At 44.2% G+C, this 23,273-nt stretch overlaps 2 protein-coding genes across 18 annotated transcripts in view; one reads left to right on the forward strand and one right to left on the reverse strand.

Moving 5' to 3' along the window:
- The window catches only part of PDXDC1 (pyridoxal dependent decarboxylase domain containing 1), a 97,700-nt gene extending 90,540 nt beyond the window's left edge, over positions 1 to 7,160 (reverse strand). For 9 of the 15 annotated variants that reach the window (XM_054242585.2, XM_078344657.1, XM_054242583.2 and 6 more), the window contains exon 1: positions 6,737 to 7,160. The gene's annotated coding sequence lies outside the window, so the exon portion shown is untranslated. The remainder of the gene's footprint in view (positions 1 to 6,736) is intronic. The other 6 variants (XM_054242586.2, XM_054242584.2, XM_078344664.1 and 3 more) reach the window with 1 other exon arrangement.
- On the forward strand, positions 6,939 to 22,778 carry MPV17L (MPV17 mitochondrial inner membrane protein like). Of its 3 annotated transcripts, XM_035266944.3 has the most exons (5): positions 6,939 to 7,337; positions 12,009 to 12,079; positions 16,847 to 16,941; positions 19,218 to 19,247; positions 19,327 to 22,778. In XM_035266944.3, the coding sequence occupies exons 1-5, from the start codon at positions 7,028 to 7,030 to the stop codon at positions 19,328 to 19,330; spliced, it is 510 nt and encodes a 169-aa protein (XP_035122835.1). In that variant the 5' UTR covers positions 6,939 to 7,027; the 3' UTR covers positions 19,331 to 22,778. The 3 variants fall into 3 exon arrangements, with proteins under 3 accessions (XP_035122835.1, XP_035122834.1, XP_035122836.1); XM_035266943.3 differs by lacking the exon at positions 16,847 to 16,941; XM_035266945.3 differs by lacking the exons at positions 12,009 to 12,079; positions 16,847 to 16,941.
- The last annotated feature ends 495 nt before the right edge of the window (positions 22,779 to 23,273 follow it).

The raw sequence follows: 23,273 nt of genomic DNA on the forward strand, positions 1-23,273 counted from the left end.
CACAAACATAGCTCATTGCAGCCTCAAACTTCTGACCTCTGGGCCGAAGTCATCCTCCCACTCAGGTCCCCGAGTAGCTGGGTCTACAGGTGAGTGCCACCACACCAGCTAATTTGTGTGTGTGTGTGTGTGTGTGTGTGTATTTTTGGTAGAGATGGAGTCTCACCATGTTGCCCAGGCTGGTCTGAAACTCCTGGGCTCAAAGCAATTCTCCCAACCTTGGCCTCCCAAAGTGTCGGGATTACAGGTGTCAGCCACCGTGGCTGGCCAGCAAAATAGATTTTTAAAATACAGGGTACTCAGTTAACTTTGAATTTCAGGCAAACAATGAACAAGTTTTTAATATAAGTATGTCCCCAATTATTGCATGGGGCAAACTTACACTAACAACGTATTCATCATTTATCTGAAATTCCAAGGTAACTTAGCATCCTAGTCCCTCCCCTACTCCACTTTGCAGCTCCCAGTCTCCTCTGTGAAAACCCAATGTTGCTCTATTTTATTTCTAACAAATTTAGTTAAAGGAATTGTGTAGAAATAATTTGGGAAATTTGGGGTTTTCTTTGTAGACCATAAGAATTTTTTCCTAGAAACCCAATTTTGCTCTAGTTTTCTAACAAATTTATTTAAGGTAATTGTGTATGACTGATTAGGGAAATTTTCCTTTTTTTTCATAGACCGTAGGTGCTTTCTTTATTTTAGACAGGGTTTAGATTTTTTTTTTTTTCAGATGGAGTCTCACTCTGTTGCCCAGGCTGAAGTGCAGTGGCATGATCTCGGCTCACTTTAACCTCCGCCTCCCGGGTTCAAGCAATTCTCCCTGCCTCAGCCTTCCGAGTAGCTAGGATTACAGGCACCCACCACCACACCCAGCTAATTTTTGTATTTTTTAGCAGAAATGGGGTTTTGCCATGTTGGCCAGACTGGTCTTAAACCCCTGACCTCAGGTGATCCACCTGCCTCAGCCTACTGAAGTGCTGGGATTTCAGGCGTGAGCCACTGCATGTGGCCTTAGATTTCTTTTTTTTTTTTTTTTTTTTTTAAGAGATGGACTCTCATTCCGTAGCCCAGGCTGGAGTGCATGGCATAATCTTGGCTCACTACAACCTCCACCTCCCAGGTCCCAGTTCAAGCAATTCTCCTACCTCAGCCTCCCAAGTAACTGGGATTGCAGGCATGAGCCACCATGCTCAGGTAAGAATTTTTTTTTTAAGCATTGCAAATACAAAGTCTTTCCATAGCAGATAATTCAGTGCCTGGCACATAATGCTTCTCAATGAATAGTTAACAATTGAATGAATGAGTGAATAAATGCTGGGACAAAGTCCTGGGGCTGTGTGCATTGAGAAAGAGATAGTGTGATTTCAGCTAAGATGATCAATTGCTGTTAGGTGAGACCAGAAGGACTATGGAGAAGGAAGATGTGCTAAAGAGGGGGACAGCAGGCTGAATAATGGTCCCCCAAAGATGCCCACACCTGAATCTCTTGGGAATATATTATTTTACATGGCAAAATGAACTTTGTAAATATAATTAACATAAAGATTATTATTATTATCATTTAGTTAGCAGCTTACTCTGTTGCCCAAGCTGGAGTGTAGTGATGTGATCATAGCTCACTGCAGCCTCAAACTCCCAGGTTCAAATGATCCTCCTGCCTTGGCCTCTAGAATAGCAAGGATTACAGGTATGCACCACCAGGCCCAGGTAATTCAAACAATTTTTTATTTTATAGAGATGAAGGCTGTATTAGTCCATTCTTGTATTGCTATAGAGAACTACCTGAGACTGGATAATTTATAAACAAAAGAGGTTTAATTGACTTACAGTTCCACAGGTTGTACAGGAGGCATGGCTGGGAGGCCTCAGGAAATTTACAATCATGGCAGAAGGTTAAAGGGAAGCAGGCACATCTTACATGGCCGGAGCAGGAGGAAGGGAGAGAAGGGGGAGGTGCTATACACTTTTAAACCAACCAGATCTCATGAGAACACACTCACTATCACAAGAACAGCAAGGGGAAACTCTGCCCCCATGTTTCAATCACCTCCCAGCAGGTCTCTCCTCCAAAACTGGGGATTAGTTTGGTATGAGATTTGGGCAGGGACACAAATCCAAACCATAGCTGGAGTCTCACTATTTTGCCCAGACTGGTCTTGAACTCCTGGCCTGACAACCCATCCTCCAGCCTCAGCTTCCCAAAGTGCTGTGGTTATAGGTGTGAGCCACCAAACCCAGCCAACATATGGATTGTGAAATGTGGAGCCATGCCTGGATCATCCAGGTGCACCTAACGTAATCACAGGGGTCCTTCTAAGAGGGAGTCTCAACAAGGTCCGAAAAGGCTATGTGGCTGGGCGAAATGGCTGACACCTGTAATCTCAGCACTGTGGGGAGGCTAAGGTGGGAGGATCGCTTGAGGCCAAGAATTCAAGACAGCCCTGGTGACACTGCAAGACCCTGTCTCTACAAAAAATTTAAAATTACCCAGGCATGGTGGTGCCTGCCTGTGGTCATGCTACTCTCGAGGCTGAGGCGAGAGGATCACTTGAGCCTGGGGATTTGAGGCTGCAGTGAGCTATAACTGTACTACAGTGTGTTCCTGCCTGGGTGACAGAGTGAAAACTTGTCTAAAAAAAGAGAGAAAGAGAGAGGGGAAGATTCTATGCTGCTGACTTTGAAGATGTAGGATGGGGAGGCAAGAAGTGCAGAGAACATCTAGAAGCTTGGAAGAGGCAAGGAAATTGACTCTCCTTGGATATCCAAGAGGAATGCGGCCCTGCCATCTATTTTAGACTCAAAACCCCCAAACTCTAAGACAAGAAATTTGTGATCTTTTAAGCCATTAAATTTGTGGTAACTTGTTACCTTAACAATGGAAAAATGATACAAAGGGAATACAAGGAGATGTTCTGGTGAGCTGGAAGCTTGCCCAGCTGGGAGAAATCTAACAGAAATTTACTTGGGACCAGTAACAAGACTAGGGAAAGGAAAAGGCTAGAAATCAACAAATGGGCAGATAAAAAGGGTCAGAGAATATAGAAATGGGAAGATTCCCAAGAACTGAAGAGAATGGATATATTAGTTTGCTGGGGCTGCCATAACAAAATAGCACACACAAGGGTGGCTTAGATGATGGAAATTTATTTGCTCCGTCAGACACGGTGGCTCATGCCTGTAATCCCAGCACTTTGGCCAAGTGGGTGGATCACCCGAGGTCAGGAGTTCGAGACCAGCCTGGCCAACATGGCAAAACTCCATCTCTATTAAAAAAACAAAAATTAGCAGGAAGTAGTGGCACACACCTGTAATGTTAGCTACTCGGGAGGCTGAGGCAGGAGAATTGATTGAACCTGGGAGGCGTAGGTTGCAGTGAGTTGAGATCCCACCATTATACCCTAGCTTCAGTGACAGAGCAAGACTCCCCATCTCAAAAAAAAAAAAAAAAAGAAAGAAAAAAAATTTATTTGTCACAGTTCTGGAGGCAAGAAGTCTAATAGCTGGGTGACTGCTGGATTGCTTTCACACATCTGCCTTCTTGCTGTGTCTTCACATGGTCTTTCCTCGGTGTGAAAACATCCCTGGTGCCTCATTTTTTCCTTTATATTTTAAATTAAAAAAAGAAGAGAGAGACAAGGGCTCGCTATATTGCCCAGGCTGGTTTTGAGCTCCTGAGCTCAAGTGATCCTCCTGCCTTGACCTTCCAAAGGGCTGGGATTACAGGTGTGAGGCAACATGCCTGGCCCCTGGTACCTCTTTGTGTGTCCAAATTTCCTTTTTTTTTTTGAGATGAAATCTTGTTCTGTCACCCAGGCTATAGTGCAGTGGCACGATCTTGGCTCACTGCAACCTTCCCCTCCTGGGTTCAAGCGATTCTCCTGACTCAGCCTCCCGAGTAGCTGAGGTTACAGGCCACCACACCAGACTAATTCTTGTATTTTTAGTCGAGATGGGATTTCATCATGTTGGACAGGCTGGTCTTGAACTCGTGACCTTAAGTGATCTTCCCACTTCTGCCTCCTAAAGTGCTGGGATTACGGGTGTATCTTCAAACGCAATCACATTCTGAGGTACCGGAAATTAGGGCTTCAACATATGAATTTTGGAGGGCATCATTAAACTGGGTTGATAAATTGAGGGACAGCCTACAAAATAACTGGTCTTGCTTGAAGACTAAGGCCATTTGATAGTTCAACACAATGTGAAGAGATCTGGGATTGGAGGCCAGACTGGGAAAGGAATTTAGGGTGACGAACAGCGATCATTTGAATAAGATCTGTAGATTAGGTAAGCACATAATCTCCATGCTTGTTTCCTTGTTTTGATCATTGTACTATGGTCAGGTGCAGGTGCACGTCAATATTTTGGGAAGCTTGGGTGAAGAGTATGTGATAACTCTTTGTACTATTTTTGCACCTTCTTTCAAAGTCTGCAGTTATTTCAAGCAAAATTAGAAGTTAAAAATCAAGGCCATGCATGGTGGCTTATGCCTGTAATCACCAAGGCCAGCAGATCATCTGGGGACAGGAGTTCGAGACCAGCCTGGCCAACATGGTAAAACCCTGTCCCTACTAAAAGTACCAAAATTAGCCGGGCACGGTGGCTTCAACATATGAATTTTGGAGGGCATCATTAAACTGGGTTGTAGTCCCAGCTACTTGGGAGGCTGAGGCCAGAGAATTGCTTGAACTTGGGAGGTGGAGGTTGCAGTGAGCCAAGATCTTGCCACTGCACTATAGCCTGAGCAACAGAGCAAGAGTCTGTCTCAAAAAAAAAAAAAAAAAAGAAAAGAAAAGAAAAGAAAGAAGGAAGGAAGGAAGGAAGGAAGGAAGGAAGGAAGGAAGGAAGGAAAATGTTAAAAATCAGAGCTTGATTTGGTGGCATGTGCCTGTAGCCCGGCTACTAGGGAGGCTGAGGTGGGAGTATCGCTTGAGCACTGGAGTTCAAGACCAACCTGGGCAACATAGCAAGACCCTTCTCTCAAAAATAAATAAAGGCAATCGTTAAAAGTAAAAAAATTAAAAATTAAATAAATGTAGGGTAAATAGAGAAGAGGAAGTGAGGGAGAGAGAACGGGTTTGGATGTGATTGTGAAAGAGGAGAAAAAAAGGCAGGAAAAGCCGGACGTGGTGACTCATGCCTAGAATCCCAGCACTTAGGGAATCCAAGGCAGGAGGATGGCTGGAAGCCAGGGATTCACACCAGCCTGGGGAACATAGCAGGACCCTGTCTATACAAAAAAACTACAAAATTAGCCAGGCATGGTGGCAGGTGACTGTAGTCCCGGTTACTCAGGAGGCTGAGGCAGGAAGATTGCTTGAGCCCAGGAGTTTAAGGTTGCAGTGAGCTATGATTGCACCACTGCACTTCAGCTTGGGCAACAGGGTAAGACCCTATATCAAAAAAAAAGAAAAGAAAAGAAAGAAGAAAGAAAGAAAAGAAAGAAAAAAAGAAAGAAAGAAAGAAAGAAAGAAAGAAAGAAAGAAAGAAAGAAAGAGAAAGAAAGAAGACAAAAATGAATTCTGTAAGGTGAAAGACTCCCCCGTGTCTGTTGCTTGGGACAGTGCCTGGAAGCTGTGAGCTCAGCATATGTTTTGGGGAGTGACAATCATTGAGGCACAGACTGAAGAAGAGAAGGCAGACTGGACCTCATCTCACATTCATAGAATCCCTCAAATTGTAACTTTTGACATTTTCTCTAGAGGAAAGTCACACAATCAATTCAGTGTATTCTGTGTGTTGCAAATGTGAATTCTTGGTCTGCCAACATTTTTTTTTTTTTTTTTTTTTTTTTTTTTTGAGACAGAGTTTTGCTCTTGTTGCCTAGGCTGGAGTGCAATGACTAAATCTCTGCTCACCGCAACCTCCGCCTCCCAGGTTCGAGCGATTCTTCTGCCTCAGCCTCCCGAGTAGCTGGGATTACAGGCGCTTGCCACCATGTTCAGCTAATTTTTGTATTTTTAGAGACAGGGTTTCACCATGTTGACCAGGCTGGTCTAGAACTCCTAACCTCAGCTGATCCGCAGGCCTCAACCTCCCAAAATGCCGGGATTACAGGCACAAGTCAACTTTTGCTATCCCTTCATTTCTCTCTCTCTCTCTCTCTTTTTTCTAGGCTGGAGTGCAGCGGCCCTATTGTGGCTCACTGCAGCCTTGAACTCCTGGGCTCAAGTGATCCTCCCACCTCAGCCTCAGCTATCAGCGCACACCACCAAGCCTGACAAATTACAATTTTTTTTGTATGTTTGTTTTGTTTGTAGAGACGGGGTCTTTCTGTGTTGCCCAGGCTGATCAGGAACTCCTGGCTTCAAGGGATCCTCCTGTGTAATCTTATCAAAGTGCTGAGATTACAGGCATGTGCCACCGCGCCCGCCCAAATGCACCCTTTTTTAGTGTACAATTCCATGGTTTCTAATATATTCGCAAAGCCATGCAACCATCACACCTATCTAATTTCAAAATGTTTTCATCACTCCAAAAAATAATCCCGTATGGGAGGCCGAGGCGGGCGGATCACTCGAGACCAGCCTGGCCAGCATGTTGAAACCCGGTCTCGGCTAAAAATACAAAAATTAGCCGGGCGTGATGGCGCACGCGCAGTCCCGGGTACGCTGGAGGCTGAGGCATGAGAATAGCTTGAACCTGGGAGGCGGAGGTTGCAGTGAGCCGAGATCACATCACGAGATTCCGACTCAAAATAATTAATTAAAACAACAATAAATAAATAACCCCATACCTTCTGCCTCGGTGGCTTTGCCTGTTCTGGGTATTTCGCGTGAATGACCTAAGCCACGGGTGGGCTGGGCCCCTTTCAAAAGCTCAGCCTCCACGTCGGCCCGTGGCCTCCGGATTGGACGGCGCGGCGGGGTACGTGCGCGGCGCCCAATCGCCCCGGAGCACCTGGAGGAGGCAGGTGCAGGCGCGGCCGGCGGCGCCGCAGAGGCTGCTGCAGGCGCGGGAGGCCCGGACGCGGTACGGAAGCCGCCTACTCCGCCGGCTCCTGATCGCGGGTGCCCACGGCGCGGACATGGCGGGCTGGTGGCCGGCGTTGTCGCGCGCGGCCCGGCGCCACCCGTGGCCCACCAATGTGCTGCTCTACGCCGCGCTCTTCTCGTCCGGGGATGCGCTGCAGCAGCGGCTGCGCGGCGCCCAGAACGACTGGCGCCAGACGCGGCGCGTGGCCACCGTGGTGGTGACCTTCCACGCCAACTTCAACTACGTGTGGCTGAGCCTGCTGGAGCGCGCGCTCCCGGGCCGCGCGCCACGAATCGTGCTGGCCAAAGTACTGTGCGACCAGGTGGTTGCCGCGCCCATAGCTGTCTCGGCCTTCTACGCCGGTGAGGGGCCGGGAGGGGGTCTGGGAGGTGGGACCCAGTTTTGGGGGACTGGAGGCAGGGACTCGGGGATCAAGCGGTTGGAGGGAGGTAAGGCGCTGCAGGGGCCTGGGGACGCGGACTGCTTCAGCGGCCTGGGAGAGCCGGGTCAAGAGGTGGAGGCTGGCGTGTTTGGTGAGGAGAAGTTGGGGTGGGGGGCACTGGCTGGGGAGCCCGGAAATTGGGAGCCAGAGGTCCACTGGGTCAGGAATTGAGGGGACTAGGGTCAGGGCTGACTCTGGGGTTGGGTGTAGGCGAAGGCTGGAGGTAGGCAGGACTGGGGAGGGTTTTTCCCGCGAAAAAGGCCCACGGGAAAATCAAGGAGATCCCAGCTCAACGCCATAGCAGCTGTAAAGACCGTGAACCAGTCGTGGGGAAGGGAAGGGACCCACCTGCTGTTCAGAAAATCCACACCTGGGTGGCTCACGCCTATAATCCCAGCACTTTGGGAGGCCAAGACAGGTGGATCATGCGGTCAAGAGATCGAGACCATCCTGGTCAACATGGTTGGTGAAACCCCGTCTCTACTAAAAATACAAAAATTAGCTGGGCATGGTGGCACACGCCTGTAGACCCAGCTACTCGGGAGGCTGAGGCAGGAGAATTGCTTGAACCCAGGAGGCGGAGGTTGCGGTAAGCCGAGATCGCGCCATTGCACTCCAGCCTGGATAACAAGAGCGAAACTCCATCTCAAAAAAAAGAAAATCCACTCCTGGGGCTCCGGGGCCAACACAGGAATAAAATGCAAGGGGACCCATGGAGGTGGAATGTGAGATTATGCCTGAATCCTCAGAAAATTCATGCCCAAGGTCCTAGTCCTGCTTTGGTAACAAGATTTTCCCCTGGGGTCCCACGGATAACAGGGGACCTTGTATTCCTGCCGTGGAGGACTATATACCTGTGAGGGTTCAGGGAACCCTCTCTTTAGAATATCTGACCCGGGCCTGGGGTGTAGTAGACAAGGGATTGACCGTGGAAACCTTCACTGCCTAAAATAATAACAATGGAAATGTTACCTGAAAAATACAAGGATTTATTCCCCTAAGGAGGCAGGTTTTGATCAATGGGAGTTTTATTACTTGGCACGAGTAAGGAAGACGCTGGGCATATTCTCCAAAGCACTGTGTCCCCTAGAGAAAGAGACAGGAGGGTTTTATGGGATGATGGAGAGGGGAGAAGGGTGAGGGTACATAATTGCATGTAGAGTAGGGGTTCCAGTGGCGCAGATGCAGAGTCAGCATGTTAGTACATAGGTTGTGTGTTATAGTCATGAAGCTATAGCTTCTCCTGGGATGAAGGCTTTAGCATGGTAATGAGGAGAGTTAACTTGGGTTCATCTGTAAGTAACCTGGGTTCAGTTAGGAGCTGGGGTTTTTTTATTATTTATTTATTTTATTTTATTTTTATTTGGGGGGCGGGGATAGAGTCTTGGTCTGTTGCCCAGGCTTGAGTGCAGTGGTGTGATCATGGCTCACTGCAGCCTTCACTTCCCGGGTTCAAGCGATTCTCCTGCCTCTGCCTCTACCTCCCAGGTTCCAGTGATTCTTGTGGCAGGCCTGGCTAATTTATTTTTGTATTTTTAGTAGAGATGAGGTTTGACCGTGTTGCCCAGGCTGGTCTCGAAGTCCTGAGCTCAGGAAATCCACCCGCCTCGGCCTCCCAAGCTGCTGGGATTGGAGGCGTGAGCCACCTCACCCACTGGAGCTAAACAAGTGTCCTCATTCCACCCAGGGTTGGGGAAGGACAGGTTGAGGGCAGGAGGCTGTAAAACAGGATGACTGTTCAAGTTGGTTAAATTCCAGTAATCTTTGGAGATCCTCCCTGTCTGCTTACAGAAAGAGCCCTATGGCCTCTATAATCATCGCAATTTCTATAGCCTTGACGGGATTGCGGTGGGTAACTGGGGAGAAAAGCTCTATGGGTCTTCAGCCTGACCTTGGGATTGGGGATCACAAATTTCCCCCCAAATGGGAGAGGACTTTTCCTAAGGGCTGTTGATGCTTTCTAATACCAGGTTGAGGTCAGGCAAGCCACTGCCTTGAAGAAACCTACTCTGTCCCCTGAGCCTTATTTTTAAGAGTCAGATTCATTTCCTTTCCCAACAGATCCCACCAGAAATACAAATGACCTGATTACCTATTGCCATTGCAGCCAGCTACATGGCTGATGGGGTCAGTCGGTCAGAACAGACAGCCTGAGGGCTAGGGCCTCCTGTTTTATCAGAAGGTCTGTGCCAGGTTCCTCAAAGACCAGTGAAATTGTTCTCTCTTTTTCTTTTTTCTGTGTGTGTGTTTTTTTTTTTTTAACAGACTCTTGCTTTATTACCCAGGCTGGAGTATACAGTGGCGTGATCTCAGCTCACTGCTACCTCTGAGTTCAAGCAGTTCTTCTGCCTCAGCCTACCAAGTAGCTGGGATTACAGACACACACTACCATGGCCGGCTAATTTTTGTATTTTTAATGGAGGTGGGGTTTCAACATGTTGGCCAGGCTGGTCTCGAACTCCTGACCTCAAGTGATCTGCCCACCTTGGGCTCCCAAAGTGTTGGGATTATAGATGTGAGCCACCACACCTGAGACCGTTCTTATTATTCTCATGTTACAAATGAGGAAACTGAGTCTCAGAAGGGTTATGTGACTCACCCAAAGAGAACACGATCCAGGCACTTGATGCTCTCATGGTGAAAAGGTTGACAGTGTGCCTGGACTGATAGGTGCTGAGTAACTAACAAGACTTGAACCTATGTCCAGGCCAAGGTCTCTGATACAGTTTCCTAGCCAGATTGCTACTTTATTTGGTTTTCAGTTTTTTCTGGTTCAGTTTTCCTCATCTTGTATTACAATGAAGGGGGAAGTGGAAAGGGATGGATTGGAGGTTTGTGTAAGGCTCTACTTGGAAATTGCATTAATCAGATGATCTTTGTGCTGGGGCCATCTTGGGGAATCTGAGTCGTAACAGATTAAGAGCTCTGCTTGGGAATCGGACACCTGGGTTAAACTCTGTCTGCTATTAACCTCTCTAAGCTCTTTTCCTCCTTTGTAACTCTACCTACCTTAGCAAGTTGTAAGGAGAGGAACATGAAATGAGGCGCATAAAGTACTTAGCATTTAATTAATGCTGGCTAAGAGGAACACAGTATTACCAGTATTTTGCTGGGTCATGTAAGAATCTTCTGCAATTAACTAATAAAGCTCTTATTTCCCCTCCTTTGTAATCAGGGATTGGAAAGAATTTTTAAAGTGCTGTCAGTTTTACAACCCTTCCTAAAATACAAGAGCTTTGCCTTGCTACCTGAATTTTTTTCTTTTTTCCTTTTCTCTTTTTGAGACAGGGTCTTGCTCTATTCCCCAGGTTGGAGTGCAGTGATGTGATCACAGCTCATTGCAGGCTCGACTTCCTGGGTTCAAGCGATCCTCCCACCTCTGCCTCTGGAGTAGCTGGGACTACAGGCGTGCACTACCATACCTGGCTGGTTCTTAAACTGTTTTGTAGAGACAAGGTCTTGATGTATTACCGAGGCTGTGACTTTCTCTTCAGGGATGTTGAAGATCAAAGTTTTCAAAGGGTTTTTAGGAAGGCTGAATTGATGTTCCACTTTCAGATTTTGATTAGGGTAATACTGATGGGAACTTTGAAAATATTTGGGTCCACTAAATAAAAAAAAATACTTATTTTTATTTTTTTGAGATGGAATCTCGCTCTGTCACCCAGTCAGGAGTGCAGTGATGTGATCCTGGTTCACTGTAACTTCCGTCTCCTGGGTTCAAGCGATCCTCCTGCCTCAGCCTACCAAGTAGCTGGTATTACAGGCATGCACCACCATGCCTGGCTAATTTTGTATTTTTAGTCAAGACAGGGTTTCTCCATGTTGATCAGGCTGGTCTTGAACTCCCAACCTCAGGTGACCTGCCCATGTTGGCCTCCCAAAGTGCTGGGATGAGCCACTGCACCTGGCCCACTGGCTTTTTGTTAAAGATAGAAATTAAAATTTCAAAATGTTCAACATTTCACAAAATGTTTGGAAGGCAGAGAAAAGTCACCAGTAGACCCACTATTGTATTTGTTTGTTTTTGTGAATTGTTACAGTTTTTGAAAAAATAATTGTTCTCCTGTAACTTTTATACTCTGCTATTCTCGATTCATATTTATCATTCCTTTAAAATTTACCTAGTTTTAGAATGGAGATTATGTTCTTCTTTTTGTTTTGAGACAGGCTCTTGCTGTGTTGCCAAGGCTGGAGTACAGTGACATTATCACAGGTCACTGTAGCCTCCACCTCCCAGGCTCAAGCAATCCTCCCACCTTGGCCTCCTGAGTAGCTATGACTACAGGTGCGCCACCACACCTGGCTAAGTTTGGAATTTTTTGTAGAGATGGGGTTTCGCCGTGTTGCCCGGGCTGGTCTCTTAACTCCTGGACTCAAGCGATCTCCCTGCTTCAACCTCCCAAAGTGCTAGGATTACAGGCATAAGGCACCACGCCTGGCTATGTTCTTTTCACCGTAGGGTCAGAAAGGTCATTGATGGATGTTAGTGATGGTTACTTTGCATATTGGAATGGGAAACTTCAACATGAACTGTTATACAGTACTCTTATGAATCTCTTAAAATTCTTTCGGTGTTTTTTGCAAATAGGTATGAGCATTCTCCAGGGAAAGGATGACATATTTTTGGACCTGAAACAGAAATTCTGGAATACCTATATGGTAAGACAGGCTTTTGAAAGTATAATCAGTACCTTTTTGGGTATATATGTATATATTTATAAGGATTTAAAAATTTTTTAATTGACACATACATGCAGATAATTCAGTACACACGTGATTACTCAGTACGCATGTCTAATCATATCTCTGCGCACACACGCTTATGTGTGTGTGTGTGTTTGTACTTTTTTTAATTAAACAAATTTTTTTTGAGACAGGGTCTCGTTCTGTTACCCAGGCTGGAATGCAGTGGTGTGATCATGGCTCACTGCAGCCTCAACCTCCTGAGCTCAAGCAATTCTTCCACCTCAGCCTCCTGAGCAGCTGAGAGTACAGGCATGGGCCACCACACCCAGCTAATTCTTTCTAAATTTTTTTGTAAAGACAGAGTCTCACTATGTAGCCCAGGCTGGCCTCAAACTCCTGTGCTTCAGCAATCCTCCCATCTCAACATTAAGTACATTTTAATAAAACTGATTATTAAATTAGAGCTCCAGTTTGGCTGGCAGAAGGGTCCCATATTTTGACAGAGAAATCTTAGTTATTTTGATAGATGAATGAGGAGAGGCTTTAAGAGTATCTATACTTCTCATGAATTGGAAAGAAATAATATCTCTAGGCTGGGCAGAGTGGCTCATGCCTGTAATCCCAGCACCTTCAGAGGCTGAGGCAGGTGGATCACTTGAGGTCAGGGGTTTGAGACCAGCCTGGCCAACATGGTGAGACCCCATCCTATTAAAAATACAAAAATTAGCTGGGCATGGTGGTGCACATTTGTAATCCCAGCTACTCGGGAGGCTGAGGCAGGAGAATCACTTGAACCTGGAGACAGAGGTTGTAGTGAGCCGAGATCACATCACTGCACTCCAGCTTGGGCAATAGAGCGAGACTTCATCTCAAAAAAGAAATAATATCTATGCATTTTAGTCCATGTTCTCAATGATTTCTGACTTTATTATATGAACTCTTATTAATAATCACAATTTATTTTGTAAATTTTGCAGCCAAAGGAAGAATTTATTTTGTAAATTTGGGGTCCTATTTGCAAAATAGGGATTGTAGACTGTAAGTGGCTTAATGGAATCCTTCCCACATTCAGAGTCAATGTTTTCAGGTGAGCATTCTGCGGGCTCTTGCTGAAAAGAACTTTATTATCAAAAAGGTACTGATAGCAAAGGAGAATGTTTTCCACCCAGGGTTATTCCAAGGTTTCAGGCAAATCAGCTGTTTTACTGTTTGCTCAGCACAAACATAAACAGTCCAGTCTAATACATATTTATTCATTTATTCAGTTAAGATTTATTGAACAGTGTCATAAGGCCTTGCAAAATCGGGGATGATTTTCATCTCTGCCCTAGAGCATGTTCGATTGCATTCATCACAAGGAGATGAATCTTTGGGATTCCAGAATGTACACAGACGCCTAGGCCTTCACATGTTCTTCATTCCCTATCAAAAATAGTGTTGAGCCACAACTACCTATTACCTGTACAGCTTCTAGCATCATCTGTTGGATGGTACCGAGCCCCTGAGCAAGCATCACTTGATGGCTAGAGGCAGAGGATGGAGAGGTTTGAAGCCAGAGGCTTCCCCTGAGTCTTTATTCTTAGGAACAGTAACTACAAAGAATGTGTTCAGAACTCTTGTGATTTCTCTTAGGGCAGAAATTGAGAGCCCCATGCTGACAACCAGATGTGATTTTCATCTGTTTTTGTTTGTTTGGTTGTTTTTTTTTTTTGAAGACAGAGTCTTACTCTGTCTCCTAGGTTGTAGTACAGTGGCACCATCTCCGCTCTTTGCAACAACCTCTGCCTCCCGGTTCAAGCAATTCTCCTGCCTCAGCTTCCTGAGTAGCTGGCATTACAGACTTGCACAACCATGTCCAGCTAATTTTTTAATTTTTCAGTAGAGATGGGGTTTCACCATGTTGGCCAGACTGGTCTTGAACTCTGACCTCAGGTGATCCGCCTGCCTCAGCCTCCCAAAGTTCTGGGATTAAAGGTGTGAACCGCCACACCCAGCCACTTCTCTGTTTTAATTTGGAAAAAGGAACAAGCTTTTCCATTATGTTGTAAAGTCTATAGAGATATGTACAGCTAACATTTTTTTTTTAAGAGCAAGAAGTAGGGAGCTCACACCTGTAATCCCAGCACTTTGGGAGGCTGAGGCAGGAGGATCACTAGAGTCCGGGAGTTTGAGACCAGCCTGCACAACATAGTGAGACCCCATCTCTACCACAATAAAGTAAAATAGCTGGGTATAGTGGCATGCATCTCTGGTCCCAGATGCTTGGGAGGCTGAGATGGGAGGATCCCAAGCCTGGGAGACTGAGGCTGCAGTGAGCCATGATTGCGCCACTGGGCTCCAGCCTGAGTGACAGAGTGAGACCCTGTTTCAAAAAAAAAAAAAAAAAAAGAGAGAAGGAAGTAGAATTGGGAAAGAAGAAGCTTCAGGCCAGCACTTTTGGAGGCCGAGGTAGGCAGATCACGATGTCAGGAGATCGAGACCATCCTGGCCAACTTCGTGAAACCTTGTCTCTACGAAAATACAAAAAAATTAGCTGGGCGTGGTGGCACACGCCTGTAGTCCCAGCTACTCAAAGAGGCTGAAGCAGGAGAATTGCTTGAACCCAGGAGGCAGAGGTTGCAGTTGCCAAGATTGCACCACTGCACTCCAGCCTAGCGACAGACCAAGACTTTGTCTCAAAAAAAAAAAAAAAAAGAAAGAAGCTTCAGGCAAGGATTTGTAAATGATGAACAGAACCATGGGAACATTTGCATACTGTTTTAAAAAAATAGTGGTTACAATGAGTGAGTCTCATCTACCCTCATGAAAAGAAAGAGGGTATACCTGCAGTCTGAAGCCCAGCCCCTTTGGAGATTTTTGGGCAAGATTTGCTGTAATAAGAAACTGTCTTCCAGGTGCTGTACTAGGTGTTTGTGGAAGATACCCAAAAAAACCATATAAAACACAGATTCTGTCCTAAAGGGACTTAGATTCTAGTGGGATAAATAGATAAATAGACAAGTCATTAACTAGAATTCCACGAGAAATGCTCTCAGAACCCATGGGTACTTAGCACAACGAGGAGGTGTCGGGGTGGGGATCCAGGAGGTCTTGCTGGGGCCAGGCACCAGTGGCTCATGCCTGTAATCCCATCATTTTGGAAGGCCAAGGTGGGTGGATCTTGAGTTGGGGAGTTTGAGACCAGCCCGGGCAAAATGACAACAAAACCTCATCTCTACAAACACAAAAATGAGCTGGGCATAGTGGCTCACACCATGCTACTCAGGAGTCCCAGCTACTCAGGAGGCCGAGGTGGGAGAATCTCCTGAGCCCAGGAGGCTGAGGCTGTAGTGACCTATGATTGTGCCACTGCACTCCAGCCTGGGCAACAGAGTAAGACCTTGTCTCAAAAAAAAAAAGCAGCCGGGCGCAGTGGCTCACGCCTATAATCCCAGCACTTTGGGAGGCTGAGGCAGGTGGATCACACGAGGTCAAGAGATCGAGACCATCCTGGACAACAAGGTGAAACACTGTCTCTACTAAAAATACAAAAATTAGCTGGGCATGGTGGCACGTGCCTGTAGTCCCAGCTACTCGGGAGGCTGAGGCGGGAGAATTGCTTGAACCCAGGAAGCAGAGGTTGCAGTGAGCCGAGATTGCGCCATTGCACTCCAGCCTAGATAACAAGAGCGAAACTCTGTCTCAAAAAAAAAAAAAAAAAAAAGCTATAATTATACACATACTGGAGGACAGGGCATCCCAGGGACAGAAGGAGCTGAGTAGAGTTGACAATATGTAAAGCACCGTGGTATGCCTGGAGGGGAGAAACCACAGGCAGTTTGGTGTTCACAGAACATTTGCTGAGCAACTTGGAATGAGTTTGGATCCTGGAGACTGTTGAATGCCCCGAGCTGAGGATCTTGAACTTCACCCTCAGATAATGGCAGCAAAGGAAACCAAAGTTAATTTCTTATGTAACCAAGCTCACATAAGAAATAAGGAAGCACGCTGTGTGCCGTAGCTCACACCTGTAATCCTAGCATTTTGGGAGGCTGAACCAGAAGGATCCCTTGAGGTTATGAGTTCGAGAACAGCTTAGGCAACATAGCAAGACCCTGTCTATATTTATTTTAAAAAAATAAAACTGGCTGGGTGTGGTGGCTCACACCTGTAATCCCAGCACTTTGGGAGGCCATGGCAAGTGGATCACTTGAGGTTAGGAGTTTGAGACCAGTGTGGCCAACATGGTGAAACCCTGTCTCCACCAAAAGTACAAAAGTTAGCCAGGTGTGGTGGTGCACACCTGTAGTCCCAGCTACTTGGGAGGCTGAGGCACGAGAATCACTTGAACCCGGGAGGTGGAGGTTGCAGTGAATCTAGATCACACAACTACACTCCACCTGGGCAACAGGGAGAAACTCAAAAAAAATTAAACAACAACAACAACTATATATATGAAACGAGAAAGCAGTGGGCATAGGGAAGATTTGAGGGATATTTAAGAAGGTAGAATGAGTAGGTCTGAATGATTGATTGGAAGTAGGGGTAATGGAATCAGGACACCTCTAGGAAGCCCACAGTTCTAGTTTAAGCAACTACATGGGTACTGGTTCATCACTTGATTTAGGACATAGAGAAAACGGAGCCAAAAAAAATGAGATGAGTTCAGTTTGGGAAATGCTGAATGCCAGATGTCTTTGGGCTATTCAGAGATTGCTGAAGCACAAGGAAGAGTTCACGGCAGTGTTTCATTATTTTTAGTGCTCACACGCCCCAGATTTGGCCAGTGGGAGTCCCTCCAAGCTCGTTCCTGTGTCCTATGACGTCACCCAGCTTCTTTCTCCATTTCTTCTTTTGTAAGCCATTTCCTTTCTGGCATGTTAATATGTTCCTGGACTGTCTTATACCTTGTATCTTGTACCTGCCCTGCTCGGCCCTGGCCCTGGCATCAGCCAGTTCTCCGATGAGTCCTGATTCCTTTTTATGGGAGAATGGTGTAAGAACAAAACTACTTGTACTACTACATGATACTACATTCTGATGAGAAAAAAAAAAAGAAAAACACAGTCATAAGAAATAAAGCCATGGTCAGGCACAGTGGCTCATGCCCTCATGAGGCGGAGGCAGGAGGATTGCTTGGGGCCAAGAGTTCAAGACCAACCTGGCCAACATAGTGAGGCCCCCATCTCTATAAAATAAAAAGAAAGAAAATTGGAAAGCTATGTTTGGATGAGTTTAGTCTTCTGATTATTTTTGCTAAAGTTAAATTTTTTTTTATTTTTTATTTTGAGACAGAGTCTCATTCTGTCACCCAGGCTAGAGTGCAATGGCATGATCTTGGCTCACTGCAACCTCCACCTTTTGCATTCAAGCAATTCTCCTGCCTCAGCCTTCTAAGTACCTGGGATTGCAGGTTCTCAACACCACACCCTGCTAATTTTTGTTTTTTTTACTAGAGATGGGTTTTCGCCATCTTGGCCAGGCTAGCCCCAAACTCCTGACCTCAAGTGATCCACTCACCTCAGCCTCCCCCAAAGTTCTGGGATTACAGGCATGAGACACCATGCCCAGCCTTAAATTTTTAAATATACTTTAAATATAAAATATATATTATATGTACTATCTACTTTAAAATATAAACATAAATATTATAAAGCTTTTGTTTTAACTGTTCATTTTAGAAACCTCAGAAAATACAAATTAGGAAAAAGAAGAAAATAAATCTCTAATATCACTTTTAAGGACTATTTTAAAAACCTCTAGCTTTTTTTTTTGAGATATAATTTACATATGAAGCCTTTTTAAAAAAATTCATAATGGTGGCTTTTTCATCGGAATGCATAGAATAAAGCTTGTTAAAATGTCTAAGATATTTTGTAACATTTAAAAATTTCAGCTAAACTTGTCCTATAGCATCACATGGTTTGAATATATTAATAGAAAATCATTCATAAACCACGGTTTGGCATATAGTTTTAAGAATTTGAAACTGGGCTCAGTGGCTCACGGCTGAAATTCTAGCATTTTGGGAGGCCGAGGCAGGTGGATCAGGAGGCAGGCTGAGGTCAGGAGTTCAAGATCAGCCTGGCCAACATGGTGAAACCTGAAACCCTATCTCCACTAAAAATACAAAACTTAGCCAGGCATGGTGGCGGATGCTTGTAATCCCAGCTACTCAGGAGGCTGTGGTAGGAGAATTACTTGAAACCAGGAGGCAGAGGTTGCAGTGAGCCGAGATCGCACCACTGCACTCTAGCCTGGGCAACAGAGTGAGACACCATCTTAAAACAAAAAACAGAATTTGGCCAGTAAGGTGGCTCATGACTGTAATTCCAGCACTTTGGGAGGCTGCCATGGGACTATTGCTTTTGCCTGGGAATTGGAGAGCAGCCTGGGCAACATAGACACCATGTCTCAAAAAAAAATTAAGAAGAAAGAATTCATTGATGATTCTGTATTGACAAATATATTCCTGCATCATTTGTTCATGGTAACCAGGAAATTATAATACATAAATATATGCTATTATCATCAAAGCATTTGATGCATTAATTCTATTAGACTTTTCATTCTGGAGCTAAATATAAATCAATACAAATGTCTTGTACCTGATAGCTTTTTTTTTCCACAACTCCCCAACCCTCTTCACTCTAGAGGCCTTAAGTAGTCTCATTTAATCAGCTTAGTCTGAAATATAATACTACCTCAGCATCTTGTTGGCCTATTATTGCTTACTTTTTTTATGAAATGAACTCTGCAATTGTTTTGTGTGATGCAAAGGCATTCTAGGCCAGGTGTGGTGGCTCAGGCCTGTAATCCCAGCACTTTGGGAGGCCAAGGTGGGCAGATCATCTGAAGTCGGGAATTTGAGACCAGCCTGGCTAACATGGTGAAAACCCTGTCTCTACTAAAAATACAAAAATTAGCCAGGTGGGGTGGTGTGTGCCTGTAATCCCAGCTAGTCAGGAGGCAGAGGCATGAGAATTGCTTGAACCCAGGAGGCAGAGGTTGTAGTGAGCTGAGATCGTGCCACTGTACTCCAGTCTGGGAGACAGATTGAGATTCTATCTCAAAAAATAAAATAAAAGACATTCTAATAAAGTTTGCTTTTTTTTTTTTTTTCCAATTCCAGAGCGGACTGCTGTACTGGCCCTTCGTACAGGTGAGTTCTGCCTACTCAGGAATATTAACTCAGGGCTTTGGTTTCCATGTGGCCCTAACGGACCCTCTCTCTGTTCCAGCTGACCAACTTCAGCCTCGTTCCTGTTCAGTGGAGAACGGCTTACTCGGGGCTCTGTTCTTTTCTCTGGGCCATCTTCCTCTGTTTTTCCCAGCAGAGTGGTGACGGCACATTCAAGTCAGCTCTTCCCTTTTTTCATACCAAGGGGAGCAGTGCTATCAAAGGGTCCCCGGAGAAATGAGAATTCAAGGACTCTCTTAAAGGGACCACATTGTTGACCTAAAATACACAGGATTGCTTGCAGACTGAATACTTGATTCGCCAATTATGTACTTCATTTGGAGGGATTACTACCATTTGTTTTTTAAATTATCCATGATTATTTGTGAATTGTATTCATTTTTTTCTGTTCTAGTCCAAAAGCTTTACTTCTCTAATATTTTGGTTAATATGAATAATAGTGGCAAAATGGCATTTTAGAATTATTAATATTTCTAATATTTTAATGCGAGTTTTAGGAAACTTGGTTTTGATTCTTGACATTTCTATTCTAAAATCTCAGGTTATCTCCTGAACATTTTTGAGTCAGATGAACTTTTCTACCAAAAAATAGTCCTTATACTGAATTTTAATTTACATACAACTCAATCAAAATGAAGATTTAATAACCAGATTTCTTTCCCCAAAACATACATAATTTGTTGCTATTTTGATACTAAAATGTAGTAAGTACCCTCCCTCCCTCCCTCCCTTCCTTCCTTCCTTCCTTCCTTCCTTCCTTCCCTCCTTCCTTCCCTCCCTTCCTCCCTCCCTTTCTTCCTTCCTTCCTTCCTTCTTTCTTCCTTCCTTCTTCCTTTCTTTCTTTTGAGATGGAGTCTGACTCTTTTGCCCAGGCTGGAGTGCGGTGGCACAATCTCGGCTCCCTGCAGCCTCCCGGGTTCAAGCTATTCTCCTGTCTCAGCCTCTGGAGTAGCTGTGGGATTATAGGCATGTGCCACCACACCTGGCTAATTTTTGTATTTTTAGTAGAGACAGGGTTTCACCATTTTGGCCAGGATGATCTTGATCTCCGCCTCCGCCTCCCTCCTAAAGTGCTGGGATCACAGGCGTGAGCCACCTTGCCTGGCCTTTTTTTTCTTTTTTGAGACAGAGACTTGCTCTGTCGCCCAGACTGGAGTACAGTGGCATGATCTCAGCTCACTGCAAGCTCTGCATCCTGGGTTCAAACAATTTTTCTGCCTCATCCTTCAGAGTAGCTGGGGTTACAGGTGCCCACCACCATGCCCTGCTCATTTTTGTATTTTTAGTAGAGATGGTATTTTGCCATGTTGGCCAGGCTGATCTCAAACTCTGGCCTCAACTGATCTGCCTGCCTTGGCCTCCCAAAGTGCTGGGGTTACAGGTGTGAGCCACTGCGCCCAGCCCAGTAAGTACATTTTTTGTTACCAAAAAAAGAGTAGAGTATGACTAGTGTATTCTGTATAGAATGTATTCTATTGATGTCTTATATTTTTATAATTTCTGAGTTAAGTACTTTTTAATTATTGCTTTTTAGTTTTGAGAAGATTCAGTTGACTAAAGCACCTCATTTCCCAGATACATGAAATAAAATATTTGGCTTCTTAAGGAAATACAGTGAATTCCAGAGGAAGGAAGAATTCTAATCATAAGGTGGCAGGGAAAATAAATACCTCAAATTTCACATTGATGTTATTTTGTGAAAATCAGTGCTTTAAATTACATCTTTATACTGTAAAGTAAACATGAGAAACTTGATCTAATTAATATTTAGTATTTATTCAGTTTGTCTAACCTCTACACCAGCAAATTTTAAAATTATGTAACTATCTCAAGAAGTTTCACTTGGATGTGATGGCTCATACCTGTAATCCCAGCATTTTGGAAGGCTGAGGTGGGAGGATCACTTAAGGCCAGGAGTTCAAGACTAGCCTGGGCATTATAGTAACATCCCATCTCTATTTAAAAAATAAAAAGTTTCAGCAAATTTCACCTACAAATTGCACCACAATTTTGTTGTTTCCAATGTCTTGTTCCATGGATTTCAAGTCGTAAAGCCCTGAACTGTTAATTTATCTTGAGAATTTATATTTAAGCTTAATTTAAGTATACCTAAAAATTGAACATATAATTTGTATAATTTATTTATATGTTTCTATAAGTCATAAGTATATAGTTTACAAGTATATAATTTATCTGAATGTAATAGACAATGATATATTTTACATTATTGGGACAAGAGTAAAGAAATTTCTAAATGCTTTGTAAAATAAATATTGTTTTTTGCATTTTGTAAAAGTAGTTAATACAATGGAAAAACTGTTTCATAATAATAAGATGCATTTGAACATCAAAAAATGTACCCAAGGTAATTATAAATACTATCTGATAAAACTTTACATAAGCTGTTTTATCACTTTTGTGATGGAAGAACAGTGTTTGCATTTTGTATAAAAGTAATTGGGGCTGGGTGTGGTGGCTTATATCTATAATCCCAGTGCTTTGGGAGGCCAAGGCAGGTAGATCGCTTGAGCCCAGGAGTTTGAGACCAACCTAGGCAACATGACAAGAGCCTGTTTCTCCAAATCACAAAAATTAGCCAAGCCTGGTGGTGTTAGCCTGTAGTTCCAGCTACTTGGGAGGCTGAGGTAGGAGAGGATCTCTCAAGCCTAGGAGGCCAAAGTTGCATAAATAAATGGATGCAACTGAATGACATGAGATTTCTCTTGAAAGAGCAAAAGAGATTTTAATAATAATAATAAGCCTGGGTGTGGTGGCTCACGCTCGTAATCCCAGCACTTTGGAAGGCCAAGGCAGGTGGATCCCTTGAGGTTAGGAGTTCAAAACCAGCATGGACAACGTGGTGAAACCCTAGCTAATACAAAAATTAGCCAGATATAGTGGCGTGTGCCTTTGGTCTCTGCTACTCAGGTGGTTGAGGCAGGAGAATCGCTTCAACCTGGGAGGCAAAGGTTGTACTGAGCTGATAAATATAAAAAATATTTAAGTACTAACAGAGGAAAATTTCCACTGACCACCCTTTAGCTTTAAATAATATGCCCAGTTTACTTGTAATTAAAAATCATGCATCATTCACAATTTGTCTTTTTTGTTTGTGCAAAAACTATCTTTTATCTGTATTGTGATTGATTTGGTGAGAGGGAATTAGGCCACTCAAGAGTTTGTGCATGTTTAAAATTTTCTGGCCAGGTGGAGTGGCTCACACCTGTAATCCCAGCACTTTGGGAAGCCAAGATGGGCAGATCACTTGTGCTCAGGAGTTTGAGACCAACCTGGGCAACATGGTAAAAACCTATCTCTACCAAAAATACAAAAATTAGCTGGGTGTGGTAGCTTGCACCTGTCCTCCCAGCTGAGGCAGAAGGATCACTTGAGCCTAGGAGGCGGAGGTTGCAGTGAGCCTTGATTTTGCCACTGCACTCCAGCTAGGGTGACAGAGCAAGACGCAGTCTCAACAAAAAAGAAAAAAAGAAAGAATTAACTTTGGTATTTCAGGTTGTATTTAAATAGGGACTTAATATCAATTATGTTCACTACAATTGACCAAATTAAGTGTAAATAGTCTCTTTAATAGATGATCTGGAATTGCAGTTTCTAACTCATACATCGTTGCTATAAACCTTATTTGTTTACTGCTTCTCTTCCAAGGACTATCAGTCATCCTTTAAGATTCACCTGAAGCTATGAAAAGATATTTTTTTTACACGGGCAACTTACTTTGAGTTCAGTAAAATGTTATGTGAATTTCTACAGAACGTTTGCCAAAATGAATTATATCTAGAATATGCTTAACAATATATTCTGGAGGCAGCTTTCATTTGAAATTAGGTTCATCTTCTGAGAGTATTAAAAAGTTAATGGGTTTTTGTGGCTGAAGATTTTGACATTGCATTTGGCTACATTTAATTCAGTTTCACCCATAAGGTTTAGCATCTAAAGGAATTAAATCACTGCTAATGTAATTAAAAT

This window comes from Callithrix jacchus, chromosome 12, assembly GCF_049354715.1.
Source record: "Callithrix jacchus isolate 240 chromosome 12, calJac240_pri, whole genome shotgun sequence".
Lineage (NCBI taxonomy): Eukaryota > Metazoa > Chordata > Mammalia > Primates > Cebidae > Callithrix > Callithrix jacchus.